The sequence below is a fragment of the Somniosus microcephalus genome, chromosome 5 (assembly GCF_052327205.1).
Source record: "Somniosus microcephalus isolate GS21.2 chromosome 5, FLI_Smic_1.0, whole genome shotgun sequence".
Taxonomy (NCBI): Eukaryota; Metazoa; Chordata; class Chondrichthyes; order Squaliformes; family Somniosidae; genus Somniosus; species Somniosus microcephalus.
This window is the reverse complement of record NC_140991.1, coordinates 297,385,133-297,407,299: the sequence shown is the minus strand read 5'-3', so window position 1 is coordinate 297,407,299 and position 22,167 is coordinate 297,385,133. Positions and strand designations below refer to the sequence as shown.

Below are 22,167 nucleotides of genomic sequence, written 5' to 3'. Positions count from 1 at the left end.
AACAGAGAACCCTTATCACTGCACACTAACTTTCTAAGGCACTTCATGTCCGCCATGTGAGCTCATCTTCGATAAATAGATGAATTTAAACTCTTTTAGACCCTGACTCGCCATATAAACCACTAGAATAGTTTATTGAACAATGAATGGGTAAACGAACAGTAAATACCAATTTTACTATTTTGCATCCCAAAGTGTTCTACAGCCAATGAAGTACCTTTTTTGAAGTGTAGTTACTGCTGTAATGTAGGAAATTTGTGCACAGCAAGCTCCCACACACAGCAGCATGATAATGACCAGATAATCTGTTTTAATGATGTTGGTTGAGGGATAAATATTGGCCAGGACACCGGGGATAACTCCCCTGCTCTTCATCAAAAAAGCGCCATGGGACCTTTTACGTCCACATGAGAGAGCAGATGGGGCCTCGGTTTAACATCTCATCGAAAGACGGCACCTCCGACAGTGCAGCACTCCCTCAGTACTGCACTGGAGTGTCAGCCTAGGTTTATGTGCTCAAGTCTCTGGAGAGGGACTGCCTCCAATGAATGCCTCCTTTGAACTCACAACCTTCTGACTCTTAGGCAAGGGTGTTACCAACTGAGCCACAGCTGCCACGAGCATTTCTGTGGTACCTCTAGTTGGCCTTTATTGTAAGGAGGATGGAGTATAAAAGTAGGGAAGTCTTGCTCCAAATGTTACAGGGTGCTGGTGAGACCACACCTGGAATACTGCGTGCAGTTTTGGTCTCCTTATTTAAGGAGGGATATACTCGCATTGGAGGCAGTTCAGAGAAGGTTCACTAGGTTGATTCCTGGGATGAAGGGGTTGTCTTATGAGGAAAGGTTGAGCAGGTTGGGCCTATACACATTGGAGTTTAGAAGAATGAGAGGTGACCTTATTGAAACATAAAAGATTCTGAGGGGGCTTGACAGGGTAGATGCAGGGAGGATGTTGCCCCTCGTGGGGGAATCTAGAACTAGGGGGCATAGTTTCAGAATAAGGGGGTACCCATTTAAAACGGAGATTCGGAGGAATTTCTTTTCTGAGGGTCGTGAATCTTTGGAATCCTCCACCCCAGAGAGCTGTGGAGACTGAGTCATTGAATATCTATATTCAGGGCGGAGATAGACAGATATTTGAGCTACAGGGGAGTTGAGGGTTATGGGGAGCGGGCGTAAAGTGGAGTTGAGGCCAAGATCAGATCAGCCATGATCTTATTGAATGGTGGGGCAGACTCAAGGGGCTGAATGGCCTACTCCTGCTCCTATTTCTTATGTTCTTATGTAGTGCAAAATAATATTGATTCATCTGCCAAAAAACTCTGAAATAGAGATATGGGAAGTGTTCGGAAGAATGATGTTGAGATGAAGTGTTCCTTGTCGCGCACTTCTCTACTACATTATTACTTTGTGTTTGTCCATAGCTCCAGTCACTCATTTCCTCCAAGTTAGATCAAAAAAGCTCTACCTGATCGACCTTGCATACTTTCTTCAGGTATTAACTTGGATGAGCAGTTTGTGAAATAGTTATATCTGCTGCAAATGCTATTTATATCAGAAAAAGTTCTTGTGCAAATTCTGGAAAATATGAAGTATTGGTCAAATCTAGGATTTTGTCCCGGATGTGTACTCTAGCTCAGTGGTTTTCAAACTTTTTGGCTGAAGACCTCCTTTTCGGATTAGTAATCATGGACCCTGCTCCCCGCCCCCCCCAATCTAAATTATAATGCTATATAATATGGAAGTGCTGCATGCTAAGAGTGCTTTAATGATACTTTTAAGAAAACAGGTATTTACTTATAGATATCAGTGAGATGGGTGTGCCACATTATCAACAATCAACTTTTTGACACCCACCACCAACCTTAGTACAGGAAACTCTCGTTTAATCGGCACCTAAATATCCGGAATTCTCTATTAACCGGCAAAATTTTCACTCTGCAAACAACACCTCAATAACCGGCAATGTTGCCGAGTCCGAGTCTCCCGCGGTGGCCGAGTTAGTCAGTGGGGGTAGTTTTCCAAACTGCCACTACTCGGCTTCTTGGCGCTGTCGGAAGTCGGAACACCTCAATAACAGGAGTCTGATTCTCCCGCGCTGCCGGTAGTCTCTTCTGATCCGCCATTTTACAGGGGTACTGTGTTTCTCCCATGCTGCTGGTAGTCATTGCATTGCATTACCCTCAACTGGCAGTACTGTACTTAATCAAGCATCTTCCACCATCCATTTAACACAACATTCTGTAGGTGAGTACCCAATTACTGTATACTGCACATTTCTTGATTTTTACATTTTTCTTTGTTAAAAATAGCCTCGGTAGATAACCCTCTCTGTCATCCGGAATTTTTGATCAACCGGCAACATGCCGGTCCCGTTGGTGCCGGATACCAAAGAGTTTCCTGTAACTGCGAGTCTACCTGGCGATCATCGTGCTGCTCTCAGCGCTCCTCCATGCCCGCTCCCCTCCTAGGCAAGACAGCCAGCCCACTCTGCGCTGCACATGTGACGGTCACACTCTGCCCCCGCCTCACACCAAGCCCGCCTCCAGCCGCCGCTCATTCGCTTACTCTTGACCACGGCGCACTCCCTGCTCGGTACTCACATTATTTCGTGAACCCCCTGGAAAGTCTCTACAGACCCCAGTTTGCGAACCACTGCTCTAGCTCCAAGATCTGTGTAAACCTAAATGAGAGGCTGAGCCTTTCTCTCGCAACAGAGGAGTGAGCCGAGGTTGCCCACTTGTGCATTCTGTTTGATATCTTATAAAATCCAAGATTTGGCCATGTACTCCCATAACTTCCAGTTTCTTTGTGGCTCATGTGACATAAGACCAAAAAAACTTACGAAACTTCATGTAAGCAGTGTAACTGTGTTTCCCCTTATGGCATTCTGCCATCACCTGCCCCGATGGGAACAAAATCTAGCCTGTTCTTTTATGATTGTTCAATGGAATTCAAAGTATCTGACATGCGTACCATCACAACCTGAAGAACTAATGATATGGACAAGATTCCTCAGTAGTTTTTGCTTTCACCAGAATCTTCCTTCTTGTGGATGAAGACCACAACTGCGCTTTGGAACAATGAGAATATGTAAAACTCTAACACAGTCCTGTTCCCTAAACTCAAAAAGGCAGCTCTATGACAAGTTGGTGGTTCCTGACACTGATTTCAAGGCTATTACTATTCCACCCACCCCTATATGTACAACAGCTTTTAGGAGTTTAACGTGAGTTGAATTGGAAAAAGTGATTGTATAACGAATATTAAGATAACTCCGTTACAATCTACACTGATAGCCTTCTGGAAAGAAACAGTACTGTAATGCAGAATACAACACAGAGAATTGTATGGGAAAGTTTTGATTTTAGAGGAAATTACTTAATTTTTTAATGTATTCTAATAATAATCTGGCACACACTTCCTGTGCCACCATTTTGTCATGCTTCAGTATTACTTTTAACCTTAAGGTATGTATAGTTAGCTTACAGTCCTGTCAGTGCTAGGTTGCATGACTGCTTCCCTTAAGTTCCGTCTCCCAGCTTTCTTCCTATAGGTGGCACTACAGGTAAACTTTATCTTTAATGCCTGGTGAGTTATTTATGCAACCTATGTTTCCCACCACTGGCAGTTAACTTTTATTTCAACTTGATTGAGTTTAGTTTTAAATTTACTCATCTACTGCCTCCACAGGCCTTGCTCCTCTATTCTGGCTTCCCCCCCCCCCCCCCCAAAACCCCAGAAGGAGGGGGGAAAGAGGAGAAGCTGATGGGGGGGGGGGGGGGTGGGGAAGGATGACTGGCGGGAGAAGCCGAGGGGGACTGGGGGAGAAAGGGACGGAGCGAGAAGCTGGCTGGGGCGGGCACGGGGCAGCGCGGGACGGGGGAGAGAAGCCGATGAAGGAGAAGCCGGCAGGGGGGGGGGGGGGGGGCGGTGGGGGGGAGTGGGGGTGGCAGCAAGAAGCCAAAGGGGAGAGAACAGCAACGTGGTGATGACATATTCAGTGGGCTCTACCATTCAGTGAATCAGTGGTTTTAAGTTGTTTATTTCAACCAGTGAGATAGATGTGACACTTATTTAATTGAAGCCTGTAGATTTAATGTGTGACGCTGTCTAGGTAAGCTGTTGTTATGTAGATGTATTAGTTTTACTATTATTTCATTTGACTTGTACAGGAAATTACAAGACTCCAAGATGAGAATGACAAGCTAAAGGCCAGACTCAAAACTATAGAAACACAGGTAAAGTAACTATACCATGATCATTGACAAATTGGGGGAATTAAGCAATTTAAAGAACTGATTTTTTCGTTCTAATTTCAAACCATATGTTTCTTGATATGTGTATGACAATTCTTAATCACTGGGATTTCAGGCTACAAGTGCACTGGATGAAAAGTTCAAATTAGAACGAGTTCTTAAGGACTTCGAAAAAGTTCAAGGGGACCAAAAGGTAAGGCAAATTTAGAACTCTATAAATGGCTGACTGGTTTACATAATTTTCCTTCAGTATTCTGCCCCACAAAGGCGACAAAGTATGTAATTAGTATTTTCATTGATACTTTGACAAATCTTTGCATACTGCAGGTTTAATGGGTAGATGTATTAAATATGTTTGATATTCAGTTAAGTGCAGTCATCATTTGCAGGTGGGAGGGGAGAGGAGGGAGGAGAAGCTCTTGATCTATTCTCAATTAAGAAGTTCAGTCTGGCAATATTATGTTTGGGAGACTGACATAAGCTGTGGACTTCAATGTGTACTTTGGTATAGCTGTAAAAATAAGGATTTGAATTTTAAAGGGCCTCCCTTCCAAGGAACAGAAGCAGGCCATTCAGCCCCTTGAGCCTGTTCCGCCATTCAATTAGATCATAGCTGATCTATACCGCAGTTCTATTTACCTGCCTTTGCGCCATACCGTTGATACCCTTACTTAATAAAAATCTCAGTCTTGAAAATTTCAATTGACCCAACATCCACAACATTTTGAGGGCGAAAGTTATCGATTTCCACTGTGTGTGATAAAGCACTTTCTGATTTCACTCCTAAATGGCCTGAGCTCTGATTTTAAGATTATGCCCCATGTTCTGGATTCCCCCCACCAGAGAAAATAATTTCTCTGTAACTACCCTATCAAATCCTTTTATCATTTTAAACACCTTAATTGAATCACCTCAAATGTCCTCTTGTTTACATTTACAATTTGAAAACAAATTACAAATTGCTGTATTTTGAGAGAATTTCTATAAATGGTTATGACTGGCAGGAAGACTGCCTATTTATAGAGGACTAGCTGGGGGTGCCCGGCGTTGCCAGGGCAATTTTGGGCCGCGCGGTCTCCCTGCCCCTGTCTGTCCCCCCCTCTCTCTCCCTCTTCCCCTCTCCCTGTGCTGTCCTCTCCCTCGCTCCCCTCCCCTCTCCCTGCCTAGCGCCTGAGGCCCGGTGCCGTTGTGATAGCGGCCGTGCGGGGCCTAGCGCTTGAGGCGCGGCCAGGCTGTCGGGCCGAGACGGACGCGAGCTGAGTTCCCCCGCGATCGCGCGGCTGACGGCCGGCCGCTGCCGCTCCCCCGACCGCTGTGTGTGTCGGGCCGAGCTGTTGCGAGGCACGGCCCGAGTGAGCCCAACTTACCTGCCGCTCCGGCGGGGCAGGAGTGGGATCGGGAGCCGCAATGTGGGGGTTTCTTTTGCTGCTGCTGTCCCTGTGGGGATGGAAAAAATGGCGGCGAAGTTTAGGGAGACTGGAGGATTAGGACCCGCCCGTGACGCACTGATTGGTCAACCATCAGGTGAGTGAACTGTAGGATTGGTCAAGCAGCACGTCACTCAACGCTAATCAGAGGTAGGATTGGTCAACCGCTAATGAGTGGATTTTTGAGGATTTTTGAACGTTTTTTGTATACTGTCCAAACAATTTTTGTCTGACGAAAAAGTAAATACGCCTACGAGAGTCCCCTAACGATAAGCTTTCTTTCGATATAACATACATGTAGGTACGCGCTATAACTTTTGATTGTATAGCCGGACAGAGAGACAGACAGACAGAGAGACGTACCATTTATTTATTTTATATATATAGATAGATAGATAGATGTTGGTTGTAAGCCCCACACCCTCATCCACTTTTCAAGAGAGGCAAAAATTGTTGACTGATGTTTTCCTGGTTGAAAATAAAATGGTACACTTTATTGCAGCGTTCATATATTTATTTACCATTACAGAAAGTCAGACACCTGTATATTTATTTATGAAGTTGTAATATGTATTTACATAAGGAAAACAGTAAGAACCAATCGCAGTTGATGTACTTTTTTCTAACCAGCGGGTTCTGCCATGTACTGTGCACCCACCAACTCATCATGAGCACCACCAGGGAGCTCTGCAGTTATATAATATTAAAAGTCGTGTTGCGTGTAGCCACAATTCCTATAAATGCCTGTTACTTCCAGCAACATTTATTATTGTTATCATTTAGTATTTATGCACCGTTAGACTTCAAAGTTTCCTGACTGATAATGTAACCTTTTATGAAGCACCATCATTGCAGGATACGTTGTGCCAAGCTGAAAACAGTACTTGTTTGTTCCAGCACCAGGGCAATGGTATTTTTGTTTCTCTCGCTACTAGCAGTGATTCTTGGGGCGGAGGGTGACAGTGGAATGATTAGGCAATATTTTCCTTTTCTTTATTATTACAGGGTGATTTGCTAAAGGTATTTAAAATGATTAAGAGATGGGACAGAGTGGATAGAAACAGATCGTTTCCACTGATAAAGGAGTCTAGTATAAGGGAACCAACGTTGCCTTTAAGCCACATGGCCGCCCAGCGCTCTGCAGGTCCTGCGCAGCCGGTGAGCCGGCTTTTAAATACAAAAACCGCGCATGCATGGAATTCTGAAAGGCCCGCGCGGCCCCGAAAAAATTAGAGGGAACATTGGAGGGGATAAGATTAAATGTAAGCGATTTAGAACCAAGAGAAGGACAGACTTTATTACACAGAGGTTGTGAAGCTGTGGAATGCACTAGTGGAGTTAGTGATTGAAGCAGAGACCATGGGGTAGATTTTCACCCCAATCAGACTTCAGGCGGCCAGCGGTACGCACCAGCCGGCTGCCAATAGTCCCTCCGGGCGGAGAACGAGCACACCGGGGCTGTCTACGACTCCAGGCTGTGGCAATATCAGGTGGGAATGGCCAGCCTCCAGGCCGGAAGAAGGTGGGTCTGTGGGTGGGTGAAGGCCAATCTCGGGAGGGAGAAAGATCCAGATTGGCAGCAGCCCAGGTTGTTTTTGGGAGCCTAGAGGAACAGTCCTCCTCTTTCAGGCCCTACAGAAATAAATACTTGCTTGGCTCCTCTTCGGCTGGACCACCAGTTGATACAGTGTGGATCGTGCGCTCTGCCCAGTAATCTCCTAAAATGGCAATTGGGGTCATTTTTACGTAATAGGATCCCGATTTAAAAGGCCGTACAGTCTGACTCGGGCAGGCGTTCTTGCCGTCCAGCTGGCTGAAATTGGTGTCGAGCGGATTGGGAGCGGGAACATTGTGGTAAGCTTTTCCCCACCATTGTAGGATCGCCTTGTGTCTGCCCAGCAGTGCCAGTGAAAACCTACCCCCATTTAAATATTTAAGAATCAGTTAGATAGATGCTTGAAGGGATGTGTGAACAGGGCAAGCGTGCAGGATTTGGATTATTGTTCATGTGGAGGATAACAACAACACTGATGCGGCCTGGTTGGGCCAAATAGCCTGTTTCCATGTTGTGATTTCTATGTAATAAAAATTTACTGGACCCTTCCATTCCTGTCATATCGGATCCTAAATTGAATTATTTTACCAAAAAATAAAACTGAACTAGTTATTTGGGTGGGCACCATATTGTTAATTATCATTCTTACATGGAGCTGCTTTGTTGTGTGGCCATGTCTTTTTATTTGATTTAAAACATCAGGTAGTGTTGAATAATAACGAACATTCAGGTAAATTTTAAGGCTGCATCTATGTTTGCCAACACTACAACTTCCAAAGTAAGCCGTTGGTTGTAAAGTGCTTTGGAACGTTTCAGGGATGTGAAATGTGCTATATAAATGCAAGTTCTCTCTTGTAATCAACCTTCCACCAGGATATGAGGTATGTTCTCGGAAGGCCTTGCCTATTTTCGTTCAAATGATTTCACGTTCTAAGCAACAGAGGTAGAATGATGCCGCCGGCTAGGTTTAGACTGCTTGATATAGCTGGAATTGCTTTTAAGTATGGCTTTTCCACTGTTCTGCTCCGAGTAGAGGCATTCCACAGACTGCGTTCCACGGAAGCTCAACGTAAACTCGAGGAACAGCACTTCATCTTCTGATTAGGCACTTTACAGCCTTCCGGACTCAATATCGAGTTCAACAATTTCAGATCATAACCTCGGCCCCCATTACATTTTTGCTTATTTTTTATCCACACCTTTGTTTTGGCCCTTTCACCCCCCCCCCTTTTTTTCTCTCCCACATGGCAGCTGTCTCCCATTCTGCCAGCGCATTTCACACCTAATCTAGAGCTGTCTTTTGTCTCCACTAGTCCTATCACCATCTCGTCTCGTTTTGAATACCTCTTAATGTCTCTTCACTTCTCTTTTGTTCTCTCCCAGCCCGGCCTTTCAATCTATTTCATTTCCTGTGCCTTTCCAGTCTCGACAAAGGGTTAGACCTGAAACGTTGACTCTATTTTCTCTCTCCACGGATGTTGCCTGGCCTGCTGAGTTTTTCCAGCATTTTCTGTTGTTACTGTGTATCCATTTATCCCATTAGACTACCAGGAATCAGACAGATGTACCCCTGGCCTGAAGTAACATGTTCCAACACCCCATCCCTATAATGGGAGTGCATCTCCTTTTTCCCACTTAGCAATACAATATATATATTTAAAAAAATATTTATTTTTCAGCAACAGGTAGTAGCAACTTGCCCAACGTCCGCAGTAACCTATTACAGGATAGGTAAAGTGGAAACATACTCTGTATGTGGAGCAGCATTTTGGAAATGGTATATGCACCCAACCCCCAGTATTAGAATTAGGCAGTTTGTTGTAGAGTAAATTAGCCCTAATTTCAGGTTTGGAAATATATGCTTTGCTCTTATTGAAGGGATGGTTCTGGTGTCACGGACTCCAGAATTCAGCCCATGGTGTTGAAGATACCAATGGGTTTTTTTTTCCAGACTTTTGAAGTATATGTTTTTAACCACCTGTTGCCAAGCAAAGATGTGTTTTGCAAATGCGCTTGTTTTTGTCTGTGTTGCATGTTGGTACAGAGTCAAATTTTAATTAAAATCTGCTTGCTCCCTGTTGCCTGCCTGAATGGTATTTTGGTATGTATTGTTTACCAATCTACAGACCACAGCAAATTACATATTTATGTCTGTATGTGAAAGCACAAAATGTGTATATGTGTGAATTTAATTTTCTAATGTTTTTCTTGTATATTAATACAAAAAATTTTCAATCTTTTTATTAGTCCACATTAAAAACACAGGAAGTTGCTGATCTTGAGAAGACTTTGGCAGCACTGAAAGCTGATTTTGAGAAGACCCTGAATGTGAGCACTGCAAACCAGAGGAGTCTACAGGAGAATCTCATTTCCACTAAACATGATCTGCTCAAAATACAGGAACATCTATCATTGGCTGAAAAGGTTTGTGTTTGTGAACCTCATCGTTAAAATCGAAATAGATAAATGCCCCTCAACTATTGAAAGTAGCAGTAAAACTGAAACTTGCTCCAGGCAGGATGAGTTTTATATGAAGACAGCACATTAATTGTTCTTAATGGGAGGAAATAAAAACACTCTGCCAATTTAGATAAACAAAACACCCAATATCAAGTATTGTATTTTCACAGAACCATTGTACTGCTTGTGCAGGGTAATATATTACTGTTGTGCTAAGCTATTTTAATCCTTCAATGTTGGAAAAGTGTTGCAGAAGTTACTTGCTCCTTTTTTGAACTTGGCTTCTGCTGAATGGAATATTAATTGAGCTATTATAGGTACCAGAGGAAATCAATTCTTAAAAAGGAATAAAACCTACTTGTATTGCCAAATGGGTAAATATTTAGTTCATAAAAAAGAAAATGTTGGAAAAACTCAGCAGATTAGTCAGCATCTGTGGAGACAACAGATAAGTTAATGTTTCAAGTGTCATAATTGGAAGATATTATAGGTGAGCAGCAGTTAAAAAGGACAAAGCAGAAGGAAGGAGGAAAAACACAAACACACAAAAAGAAGAAATAGAATGACCCGTCGTGCTTTAGTAGAAAGCATGAGCTGGTTAAATGGTGCTATTAACATAAGGCAATAGGGGGGAAAAATTCAGTTGTTTGCGTCTCCCGTTAGCGCCTTAAGAGGGCGCTAATGGGGCGCAAAACAACTAGCGCCCGGGCGCGGCGATGTTTACGCCGCTCGTGAAATTAACTAGACATTTTGTGGCGGCGCTAAACACTACCACCATGATCTCCTGCGCCGGCAGATTGTGACGTCAGTCGAGTGCGCAACGCCCCGTTAGCGCCCCAGACCGGATATTGAGTGGCACCCCCTGCCTTACCGCCTGCTGCTAGCAACGACAGGTTGAGGGCAGCGTTATGCTGTCAGAAAGGGACTGGGGGAGCGCTATTTAAAGGCGACCACTTCCTGCCTTTTTTTGTTGGTGACATTTTTGCACCACGCATTCTGAGAGAGAGAGAGACTTCTGGAGAGATTCAACGCTGTGTGAAGGCGTTTTGAGTACTGAGCAGCACTTTGCAGGTTTATTTTGATTTGCCCTTCCTTGCTTCGCCAGCGCTGAGGTAGCGCCTCGCTCCTCGGCCTTTGTGCCTTAAGACAGGTCTGAAGCGCCTGATTTAGCGCTCCAATCACCTACAGGAGCGATAAAAGCCAAGTTTGCTGTCGGAGGCGATAATTAGCGCCAGGCGCTAAACTTTGCGCACGGCCGATAATGGTGCCCCAAACGGGGCGATACCGAATTTTTCCCCCTAGGAGACATAATGAGAGAGAAATTAAAGACATGCACAAGACATAGTATGAACAGCTGAGGTGATTGGGGGTGTGTGTGGGGGTGATGGTTGAAATAAAAACGCAAAAAACTGGCAAAGCGAAGCAGGCCAAGAACACGGGAGAAGGATAAATAGCAAGTCTGCACCAAGGGTGCAGGTTGCTCTGCAAGCTCAGTGTTCCAACAGAGGGTCCCCGCCCCAGGCACCAACTGTCCTTCCTGCTGCCTCCCCCTCCCTGAAATGCTGACACACCCATCCCACTCTGCCAGCACTGCCTGCCAAAGATAAAGTGAAAGCTATAGTTAAGGTCTGAAGTTATTCGAGTCAGTATTGAGGCCAGAGTGCTGCATAGTACCTAATAAAAGAAAGCTAAGGTGGATCAAACTGGCTTTGAGCTTCATTGGAACAGTGCAGAGGGTCAAAGGTAGAGAGGTCAGAGTGGGCCAGGGAATTGAAGTGGCTGGGAGATCACGGTCGCACTTGCGGAGAGAACAGAAGTGTTCTGCAAAGTGGTCACCTAATCTGCGTTTGCTCTCCAGTGTAGAGGAGACTGCACCATGAGCAGCAAATACAGTATACAGTACTAGGTTGGAGGAAGTACACGTAAATTTTTCTGTGCCTGCAAGGGAAGGAGAACAGGTGGTAGAGGGGGAGGGGAAGATGTGTCTGGTGGTGGGATCATGTTGGAAATGGCTTAAGATGATGTGTCGAATGCCGAGGCTGGTGGATGGAAAGTGAGGATAAAGGGGGCCCAATCACGGTTGTGGGGGGGGGGTGGGGGCAGGGGTGTAGGGGTAGCGATGGAGAAAAGAATTGATGTTAGAAGCACGGGAAACAGGACAGACCCTGCAGAGGGTCCTGTCTACCACAGTGGAGGGTCATCCTCATCTGAGGAAAAAGGACATTTCAGAAGCCCTGGTATAGAAGATGGCACCATCGGAGCAGATGTGACGGAGATTGGGAAACTGGATGAAAAGAATGGAGCCCTTACAGGATGTGTGTGGGGGGGAGGGGAGAGAAGCTGGCTGAATTATAAACACAAAAATATGGGATAAGGTAGCATAGTGGTTATGTTACTGGACTAGCCATCTAGAGGCCTGGACTAATGATCCAGAGAATGTGGGTTCATGTCCCACCATGGCAATGTGAGAATTTGAGTTTTGTTTAAAAAGCTAGCATCGGTAAAAGTGACCATGAAGCCATCGGATTGTCATAAAAACCCAACTGGTTCACTGATGTCCTTTCAGGGAAGGAATCCTGCCGTCCTTACTCGGTCTGGCCTATAGGTGGCTCCTTTCCCACACCAACGTGGTTGACTCTTAACTACCCTCTGAAGTGACCTAGCAAGCAACTCAGTTGTATAAAACTCAGGACAATTAGGGATGGGTAAAAAAAATCCTAGTCTTGTCAGCGATGTCCACATCCCAAGATGAACATTAAAAAAAAAATGGTAGTATAATCTGGGTAGTTTATAGAATCATACAGCACAGAAGGAGGCCATTCGGCCCATCGTGCCTTTGCCGGCACTTAGAAAGAACTATCGAGTTAGTCCCACTCTACTGCTCTTTCCCCATAGCCCCAAAGTTTTTCCTTTTCAAGTATATATCCAATTCCCTTTTTGAATTACTATTGAATCTGCTTCCACCACCCTTTCAGGCAGTGTATTCCAGATCACAACAACTCGCTGTGTAAAAACATTACTCCTCATCTCCTCTAGTTGTGGGAGTCAGTGGGCTTGTAATAGATGATATGAGTGGAAAACCGATTCCTGGAGATAGAAAAATCCATGAAGGAAACAAAAGAGTCAGAGATACACCATGTGAAGGTAAGGGATGAGTGGAAAATTTGAAGCAGAGTTAATGAAATTCAGTAGATTACGTTGAGAATAGGAAGCAGCTTTTCCTGTGATATATGTAATGGAAAAAGAGGTCAGTGAGGGGACTTGAGTAGGACAAAGACTGTTCAACATATCTTACAAAAAGATAGGCATAGCTAGGACCCAAGCAGGTTCACGTCATGACACCTCTTAACTGGAGGAAGTGAATGGAGTTAAAGGAAAAGCTATTCAAAGTGAGAAAAGTTCAGTGGCGCGGTCATGTCGGTTTATCCATTCCTTCACTTGCTCTAACTCCCTCTAAACTCTCACCACACTTCACTCATGTCCAATCCTAACGTCATTATCAAACTCACTGACAAACGGATGCTATTTTTGTATGGCATAAGGACCTCTACCTTGCTGAGTCTGAACATCAACTTTCTTGACAACTGTGGGACCACGACTCCATTACTGAACACCAAACTAATTTCCTTGGCTGACTCATCGCTCTACTGCTGACATCTGTTACAAACCTGCCAACTCTGATAACTACCTGGGTTATACTTCTTCCCATTTGCTTCTTGTGAGGATGCCAAGTCCATGGTCTTGGAAAATATTTAGTTACTGTTTTAATGAACAGCTGAGTGAATACTCAAATGATGTTAATTAGGAGCACCTAAAACTGTAACTGAAACTTGGCAGCATATTTTTTCTTCGTACTCTGCATCCTCCTCATCCAAGAATATGAAGGGTGAACCAATGTCCAGATCAATGTGAGTGGCCTGTGAGAGGAGAAGAATTAGCTTGATTATATAAACCTGTAGTTGAGGTAATATTCATTCTCCAGTATTTGAACCTCTTTAGTGCCTACCTAACTAGGAATCGAGCAGATAAGTGTATATAGTTCTGCTTCTGCTTTAGTTTGGGACTCCTAGCAATATTTACCTAGGTACAAATAAAAAGACTGAAAATACTGTAAATCTGAAACACAAGCGGGAAATGCTGGAACTTCACAGCAAACTAGTGAGCAGCTGTAAAGAGAATGGATAGGGTAATGGTTCAGATATAACCCGAGGAGGCTTAGAGCTGAAACGTGAATCTGTCTTTTGTCTTTATAGATGCTGACTGCTCTTCAATGTATTTCCAGCATATTTACTTATCATCTGCCATGGTAGAGTTCTCATTTATTCGGCAGGCTCATCAAAAGTGTGACACAATATGCTCGCCACCACCTCAGCTCCCTCAGTAATATCCATTTTAGTGCAAGTAGCCACTACTAAAGGTTCAGCGGAGAAGGCAAAGCAGAGAGGAGACCTGTATCTCATTACTTTCTATAAATACTGCCACAAAGCAACTATCTTCATTCTTACCAGTGGCACACAAACTCCTCCCCAAATTAAATTTCTTGACGCGACCCCAGTTTAAAAATTCTCAGGTGACCCAGTCCAAAGGTATAACATGCCAACATATTCACCAGATCTCATTTTACAGTATTGTTCATGGGTTTTCCAGACCAGCATGTAGGCCAGGAGTTTTCTCCGCATTTGCACCCAGAAGGATGTGTAATCTGGGCGCAAAACAATTATGTAGCTTAAAAGATCAAGGAGTTTGTGAGTTATGCGCAAAAATACAATACTCCAAAGTATCTTCGATCTTTTATGTCCATCCATCAAACCCTGTGTACGATTGAATCTCTGCCTACGAAACTGGCCACACCCCCAGCTCTCAAATGAGACTATTCCCCAATTGCGCTTATTCGGGGGTCTTTTAACATTGCATCCAGATTTTCAGATGCCCCCGTAGTCACTTGAAGCCAGCGCAGATCAGCTGACCAGGAGAGAATTGAAGCCACCATCATTTGTTGCTGCTGGAGGAAGTCCTCATACAAGCTATTCTTGAAAAAGAATTAAGAAAGGTGGCTCATTTTACGGCTTTTGCCCTATTTTTATTTTATATTGGAGGGAGAGAACCAGACAGGAGGCCTAAAGAGTGAAGCACGACAGGAGGAGACTGCACTCCATTCGCAGGTACCCGGCCCGGACAGTATACAGGTTTTGACTGACATTCCAGGAGATGTTGGAGGAGCTGATTGGGATGCCGTCGGCCAACTGTGTGACTTGCTCTGAGATGACTTGAAGCCTCAGTCCATATGTTGCAGAGCCCTACAGTGGAAATGAAGGTTTCCATAGCCCATAACTTTTAAGAGTCTACCTCCTTCCAGGCATGCACGGGGGACCTGTGCCGAATCCGTCAAGGGGCAGTGAAGGACGGCATTCAACAGATGACTGATGCCCTGTTGTGTAGGGCTGGAGATTCATCAAATTTGCAATGGCTGCATTGGAACAAAGGCAGAAGGCACTAAGCTTCTATAGAATTGCTGGCCTCCCCATCGCGCTCTGAGCGATTGACAGAGCACTGAGGCACTGAAGGCTCCCCTTCAGAACCCATAAAGCTATATGAGCAGAAAGGGCTTCCACTCCCTTAAAGTCCGGCTGCACATCCTGCATGTTCACACGCAACTTGTAGGTGCCTATCTCAAAGCTGGTGACAAAGCTTACCATTATTTTATGAGGCTCGCCCCCCTGCTGCCATGGCTGATGATGCCCATTCATGTCCCACAGACCAAAGTGGAGGAGAGGTACGACCAAGCACATGCATCTACTAGGCAGGTCATCGAGAGAACCATCGGGAAGCTGAAGAGCTGCTTCAGGTGCTTGAACTGGTCTGGGGCCGTACTTCAGTGCTCCCCAGAGAGCGTAGCAAGGATTGTCCGCGCCCAGCACAACTTCGCCATGACTGAAGGTCTGGACCTTGAGCTGGCAGGCAGAAGATGCTGCGTGAGCCGGAGCAAAGGGACGAGGCTTGTCCGCAGGCAGAATGCGTTCAAGAGAGCAGGGTTGTACGAGCTTGTGGTCCAGACTTTCACTGAATGGGCACTCCACCGCAGAGGTCAGAACCAGAAGAAGACTCGGACACTGATCTCTTCAAATTCAAATGAAGTTTTAATACAAAAATGTTAACGTGCAAATTCTTAATTAAACCTCTTAAAATTTTCAAAAACAATCTTTCAGTATTACACCACAAGAAACATATTTAAATAATAAGTGTTTAAATATAAAATTCTGTTTAGAAATTTGAAAAAATTTGCAAAAATATAACGACAAAAAACATGATCAAACATTCAAACAGCTGTAAACCTGAGTTCAAACAATATAAACATTTTGATTGTTTTGTGCAAAATGTTGATAAATGTTTATTTAAGTTTTAACGTGCATCTTTTTAAATATCAGAAAAAGTAATGAAACGTTAGATAACTTCCAGCCTGGCAGCTTCCCCCTGCCCCCTTGATGAGAAAGAGGAGGTAAAGATTAAGCTTAAAATTTCCCCTGCTCCCTTAAGGCACATGTCTTAGCCCCCGTGCCCAGACGAGCTCTTCAGCCTGCTGCCCCCCCTGCGCTGTTTACCAGTTACTGTGGATGGGTCAGAAACTTGGGGCTTGGTGGTGGGATGCCGGTCTGATGAGCCATGGGCCCATGGTTCATCGATCCTTATGGCCATTTGCTCCTGGAACAGGGATGCAGTAGTCTGCAACACAGGATTGAGATCCTGAGCTGCCTTATGTTGCCCTTGCGAATGCTGAGTTACTCCACGGGGGTATGGGGTGAGATGTCTGTACTGGAGCATTGAGAAATGGCAAGCAGCAGGTACTTGCCTAGTTGTGGATTCTTTCCCCACCTCGGCCTCTACTACTGTGTGGCAGCCTAGCAGCTCCGTGGCCTTCTGATCAGGTGGGATGAAAGAACGGACTTCTCCCCCCATGCTCTCTTGTGGGCATTGTGCACATTCTTATAAAGACAAAAATGATAAAGATTAGGCTTGTGCTTGTGTGTGGAGCAATTGAAGGTAGTACTAGTCTGCACCTTTCGGGGGTGAGGGTTCTCTCCAACAGGTCACTAATCAGCTTGTTCTGCGTTGGTGCGTGGCCACATTGGGTATACAAAGTTATGGCATTGTGAGTTCCTTACCTTCCCTGCTCTAGTCAGGTCATTAAACTTCTTTCGGCAGTGCTCTGTCGCCATGGGCACGATTGCAGTGCCTCTGCAACCTCTGCCCATGGCCTCTCCTGACCGCACGTGAGGACTAGGATGTTGGGGAGCTGATTAACTGCTCGCTCCTTCCTCCTGCCTCATCCAAGAGGGCCTGAAGGTCATCATCAGCGAAGTTGAAGGCCCTCTTCCTGGTAGCCTTCTCCTGTGCTTCAGTAGTAGTCATCTGCGAGAAGGGAAAAGTTTGAGACAATTCAGATTCTCTACAGAGAAAATGATATGACTTAATTTAAAATTCTGCAGAACAGAAAGCTGTAAGATGCTTACCTTGCATTCCCCAGCCCCCCTCTGAAGGAAACATTTTTTCTTTGAATTTTATAGTCCTCCATCCAGCACCTTGCGGCCCACTGGCAGTATTCCAATTACATTTCAACCACGCTCAGACACCAACATTTCATGCCAATCTCACGCCATGCGCTGAAACATAAAAAACTAGCGTAAACAAACAGAAATCAGAGTAAACAGTCGGAGCCTAAAGAAAGCGCAGAATTTACGCCATATTCCTTCTTTAATTCAGCGCCATTCACAACTCCTCAGATAATGAAGCAGTCCATGCCCGCATGCAACAAGACCTGGACGACGTTCAGGCTTGGGCTGATAAGTGGCAGGTAACATTCGCGCCACAGAAGTTCCAGGCAATGACTATCTCCAACAAGCAAGAGTCTCAACACCTCCCCTTGACATTCAATGGCATTACCATCGCCAAATTCCCACCATCAATATCCTGGGGGTAACCATTGACCAGAAACAACTGGACCAGCCACATCCAGGGATATACAATATTTAGGAAGGATCGGCAAAAAGGTAGGGGAGGTGGGGTAGCATTGCTGGTAAAGGAGGGGATTAATGCAATGGAAAGGAAGGATATTAACTCGGATGAAACGGAATCTGTATGGGTAGAAATGAGAAATAGCAAGGGGAGGAAAACGTTAGTGGGTGTGATATATAGGCCTCCAAATAGTAATATGGAGGTGAGGGAAGGCATAAAAAGGGAAATTAGAGAAGCGTGCGATAAGAGCACAGCTGTCATCATGGGTGACTTTAATTTACATATTGATTGGACTACCCAAATTAGTAAAAATTCTGAGGAGGAGGAATTCCTGGAATGTTTTCGGGACGGTTATCTGGACCAATATGTCGAGGAGCCGACTCGAGATCAGGCCATTTTAGACTGGGTATTGTGCAATGAGAAGGGACTTATCAACAATCTTCTTGTACGAGGCCCCTTGGGTCAGAGCGATCATAATATGATCGAGCTCTCAGTCGAGATGGAGAGTGAGGAAATTGAATCAGAGACTAAGGTCCAGAACTTAAATAAAGGGAATTACGAGGGTATGAGACGGGAATTGGGTAAGATTGATTGGGTGGTGTTTCTGGGGGGATTGACAGTGGATAGACAATGGCAAGCATTCAAAGATAGAATGGAAGAATTCCAGAACATGTTTATACCGGTTTGGCATAAAAATAAACCTAAAAAGGTGGCTCAACCGTGGATAACGAGGGAAATTAGGGACAGCATAAAATCAAAAAAAAGGGCATATCAACTGGCAAAAAAAAGCACCAGACCGGAAGATTGGGGGCAGTACAGGATACAGCAAAAGAGGACAAAGGGATTAATCAGGAAGGGGAAAATAGAATACGAAAGTAAACTTGCAGCAAACATAAAGACAGACTGCAAAAGCTTTTATCGGTATATCAGGAGGAAAAGACTGGTAAAATCCCAAGTCGGTCCCTTGCAGTCCGATTCGGGAGAATATATAATGGAGAATAAGGAAATGGCAGACCAATTAAACTCATACTTTGGTTCTGTATTCACAAAGGAGGACACAAATAACCTCCCAGGAATATCGGCAAACATAGGGACTAATGAGAGGGAGGAGCTGACAGAAATTAGTATCTCTAGGGATATGGTGTTGGGTAAGTTGAGGGGACTGAAGGCCGACAAATCCCCGGGGCCTGATAAACTACATCCTAGGGTACTTAAGGAGGTGGCCCTGGAGATAGCAGATGCTCTAAGGATCATCTTCCGGAACTCCATTGACTCGGGAACAGTACCCGTGGATTGGAGGGTAGCTAATGTTACCCCAATATTTAAAAAGGGGGGTAGAGAGAAAGCAGGGAATTATAGACCAGTAAGCCTTACATCGGTTGTGGGCAAAATGCTAGAGTCCATTATTAAGGATAAAATAGCGGAGCACTTGACGAATGGGGAAAGGATCGGACAGAGTCAACATGGATTTACAAAGGGTAAATCGTGTTTGACTAATCTGCTGGAATTTTTTGAGGAAGTAACTGGTAAAATAGATGGGGGAGAGCCAGTGGATGTGGTGTACCTTGACTTCCAGAAAGCCTTCGATAAGGTTCCACACAAAAGATTATCATGCAAAATTAAGGCTCATGGGATTGGGGGCAAAGTATTAACGTGGATAGAGAACTGGCTGGCGGATAGAAAACAGAGAGTTGGAATAAACGGCTCGTTTTCGGAGTGGCAGGCAGTGACCAGCGGGGTGCCGCAAGGATCTGTCCTGGGACCCCAGCTGTTCACAATATATATAAATGATCTGGATCAGGGAATTGGATGCAATATTTCCAAATTCGCTGACGACACTAAACTAGGAGGAGGGGTGGGCTCTGATGAGGATGTCAGGAGGCTACAGTGCGATTTGGACAGGTTGGGGGAATGGGCGGATACGTGGCAGATGCACTATAATGTGGATAAATGCGAGGTTATCCACTTTGGGGGTAAAAACAGGAGGGTAGATTATTATCTAAATGGCAATAGATTGGGAGATGGGGAAGTGCAGAGGGACCTGGGTGTTCTTGTGCACCAGTCACTGAAGGAGAGCATGCAGGTGCAACAGGCGATTAAGAAGGCAAATGGTATGTTGGCCTTCATATCAAGGGGGTTCGAGTATAGGAATAGGGATACCTTACTACAGCTGTACAAGGTGCTGGTGAGACCGCATCTGGAGTATTGTGTACAGTTTTGGTCGCCCCATCTGCGGAAGGATGTTCTTGCCATGGAAAGAGTGCAGCGGCGATTCACCAGGCTGATACCTGGAATGGCGGGAATGACCTACGAGGAGAGATTGAATAGTTTGGGCTTGTACTCACTGGAGTTTAGAAGATTGAGAGGGGATCTCATCGAAACATATAAAATTATGGCAGGCCTGGACAGGCTGAATTCAGAGAGAATGTTTCCAATGGCAGGGGAGCACAGAACCAGGGGCCACAGTCTAAAAATAGCGGGCAAATCATTTAAAACAGAGATGAGGAAGAATTTCTTCACTCAAAGAGTGGTGAGCCTGTGGAATTCCCTGCCACAGAGGGCTGTGAAGGCTAATTCAATAAATATTTTCAAGAGAGAATTGGATATATTTCTGAAGGCTAAGGGGATTAAGGGTTACGGAGAAAAGGCGGGGACGGGGTACTGAACTGGTAAGATCAGCTAAGATCTCAGACGAAGATCAGCCATGATCTCATTGAATGGCGGAGCAGGCTCGAAGGGCCGAATGGCCTACTCCTGTTCCTATCTCTATTCTATTCTATTCTATAAATACTGTGGCAACAGGAGCAGGTCAGAGGCTAGGTATTCTGTGGCAAATGTCTCACCTCCTGACTCCCCAAAGCCTTTCCACCATCTACAAGGCACAAGTAAGGAGTGTGATGGAATACTCTCCACTTGCCTGGATGAGTGCAGCTGCAACAACATGCAAGAAGCTCGACACTATCCAGGACAAAGCAGCCTGTTTGATTGGCACCTCATCCACCACCTTAAACATTCACTCCCTCCACCACCGGCGTACCGTGGCTGCAGTGTGTACCATCTACAAGATGCACTGCAGCAACTCACCAAGGCTTCTTTGGCAGCACCTCCCAAACCCGCGATCTCTTCCACCTAGAATGACAAGGGCAGCAGGCGCATGGGAACACCACCACCTCCAAGTTCCCCTCCAACTCACACCATCCTGACTTAGAAGTATATCGCCGATCCTTCATTGTCACTGGATAAAAATCCTGGAACTTCCTACCTAACAGCACTGTGGGAGTACCTTCACCACATGGACTGCAGCGGTTCAAGAAGGCGGCTCACCACCACCTTCTCAAGGGCAACTAGGGATGGGCAATAAATGCTGGCCTTGCCAGCGACGCCCAGATCCCATAAGCAAATAAAAAAAAATCCCGAAACCTAGGGTGACGCTACGGTTGTGCTGCACTGTTGGAGGTGCCATCTTTTGGATGAGATGTTCATTCAGGTGGGCGTAAACGATCCCATGGTACTATTTCAAAGAAGAACAGGGGTGCTCTCCTGGCCAATATTTATCCCTCAATCAACATCACTAAGACAGATTATCTGGTCATTACCTCATTGCTCTTTGTGGGAGCTTGCTGTGTGCAAATTGGCTGCTGCGTTTCCTGCATTACAACAGAGACTACACTTCAAAAAAAGTACTTTATTGACTGTAAAAGTGCTTTGGGATGTCCTGAGGTTGTGAAAGACGCTATATAAATGCAAGTTCTTTCATATGTATGAAAATTAAAGTTTGAATCTATCAAACCATAATTTCTGCACATTAGGCACAGCATGTTTAAGATAATACAATAAGTGGAAACTTTACAGTTTTTAATGTGACCCTTTCTGATGCCATAAAATGCATTAACAGATACAGAAAATATAGTGCAGTTCTCAGTGAGGAGAAATTTTAAAAATGGCTTACAAAATCGCTAGAAAACACCGGAAATGTGGCTATGGGTCCTGCTGCACACAAAATTTTGGGCCTGCTCAGAACTGGCACAAATGCAGGAAACTAGCGTTCTCTGGTCATTTGCATGGGGGGGAGCAGAGCTATGTTAATGACCTGCTGAGGGTTCCGGCGGAGGTTTTGTTGAATCGTTGCAAAAGGTGAGGCAACTCAGACGCAACATAAAAACCGGCGTACGTCACACATGAATTTCCTCAATTATTGCGTTGAAAATTGGCATGTTTCAGCGCAAGTTTTGAGGAAATTCTAGGCCACTATATACAAGTAGGAATAATATAAAATCTATACGAAATATAACTGGAAAAATGTAGGTCATTGACAGTGGAATTTAACATAATGATGTTTGGTGTATATTTTTAAAAACTGCAATTCTATAGCTGCTTCATGTTGTAATAATACCAGTATAGTATCCACCCTCCCCAAGCAGTACAGAATGCTTCCTGTAATAGGGCATTCCTGT

At 44.8% G+C, this 22,167-nt stretch overlaps 1 protein-coding gene across 2 annotated transcripts in view; it reads left to right on the top strand.

The window, feature by feature from the left end:
- lztfl1 (leucine zipper transcription factor-like 1) overlaps positions 1-22,167 on the top strand; it is a 78,956-nt gene that overhangs the window by 42,786 nt on the left and 14,003 nt on the right. The window contains exons 6-8 of one of the 2 annotated variants that reach the window (XM_085989195.1): positions 4,178-4,243; positions 4,377-4,454; positions 9,509-9,667. In XM_085989195.1, coding sequence (XP_085845321.1) covers positions 4,178-4,243; positions 4,377-4,454; positions 9,509-9,667 — 303 coding nt within the window. Of the gene's footprint in view, positions 1-4,177; positions 4,244-4,376; positions 4,455-9,490; positions 9,668-22,167 lie in introns of both variants that reach the window. The other variant, XM_085989194.1, reaches the window with a different exon arrangement.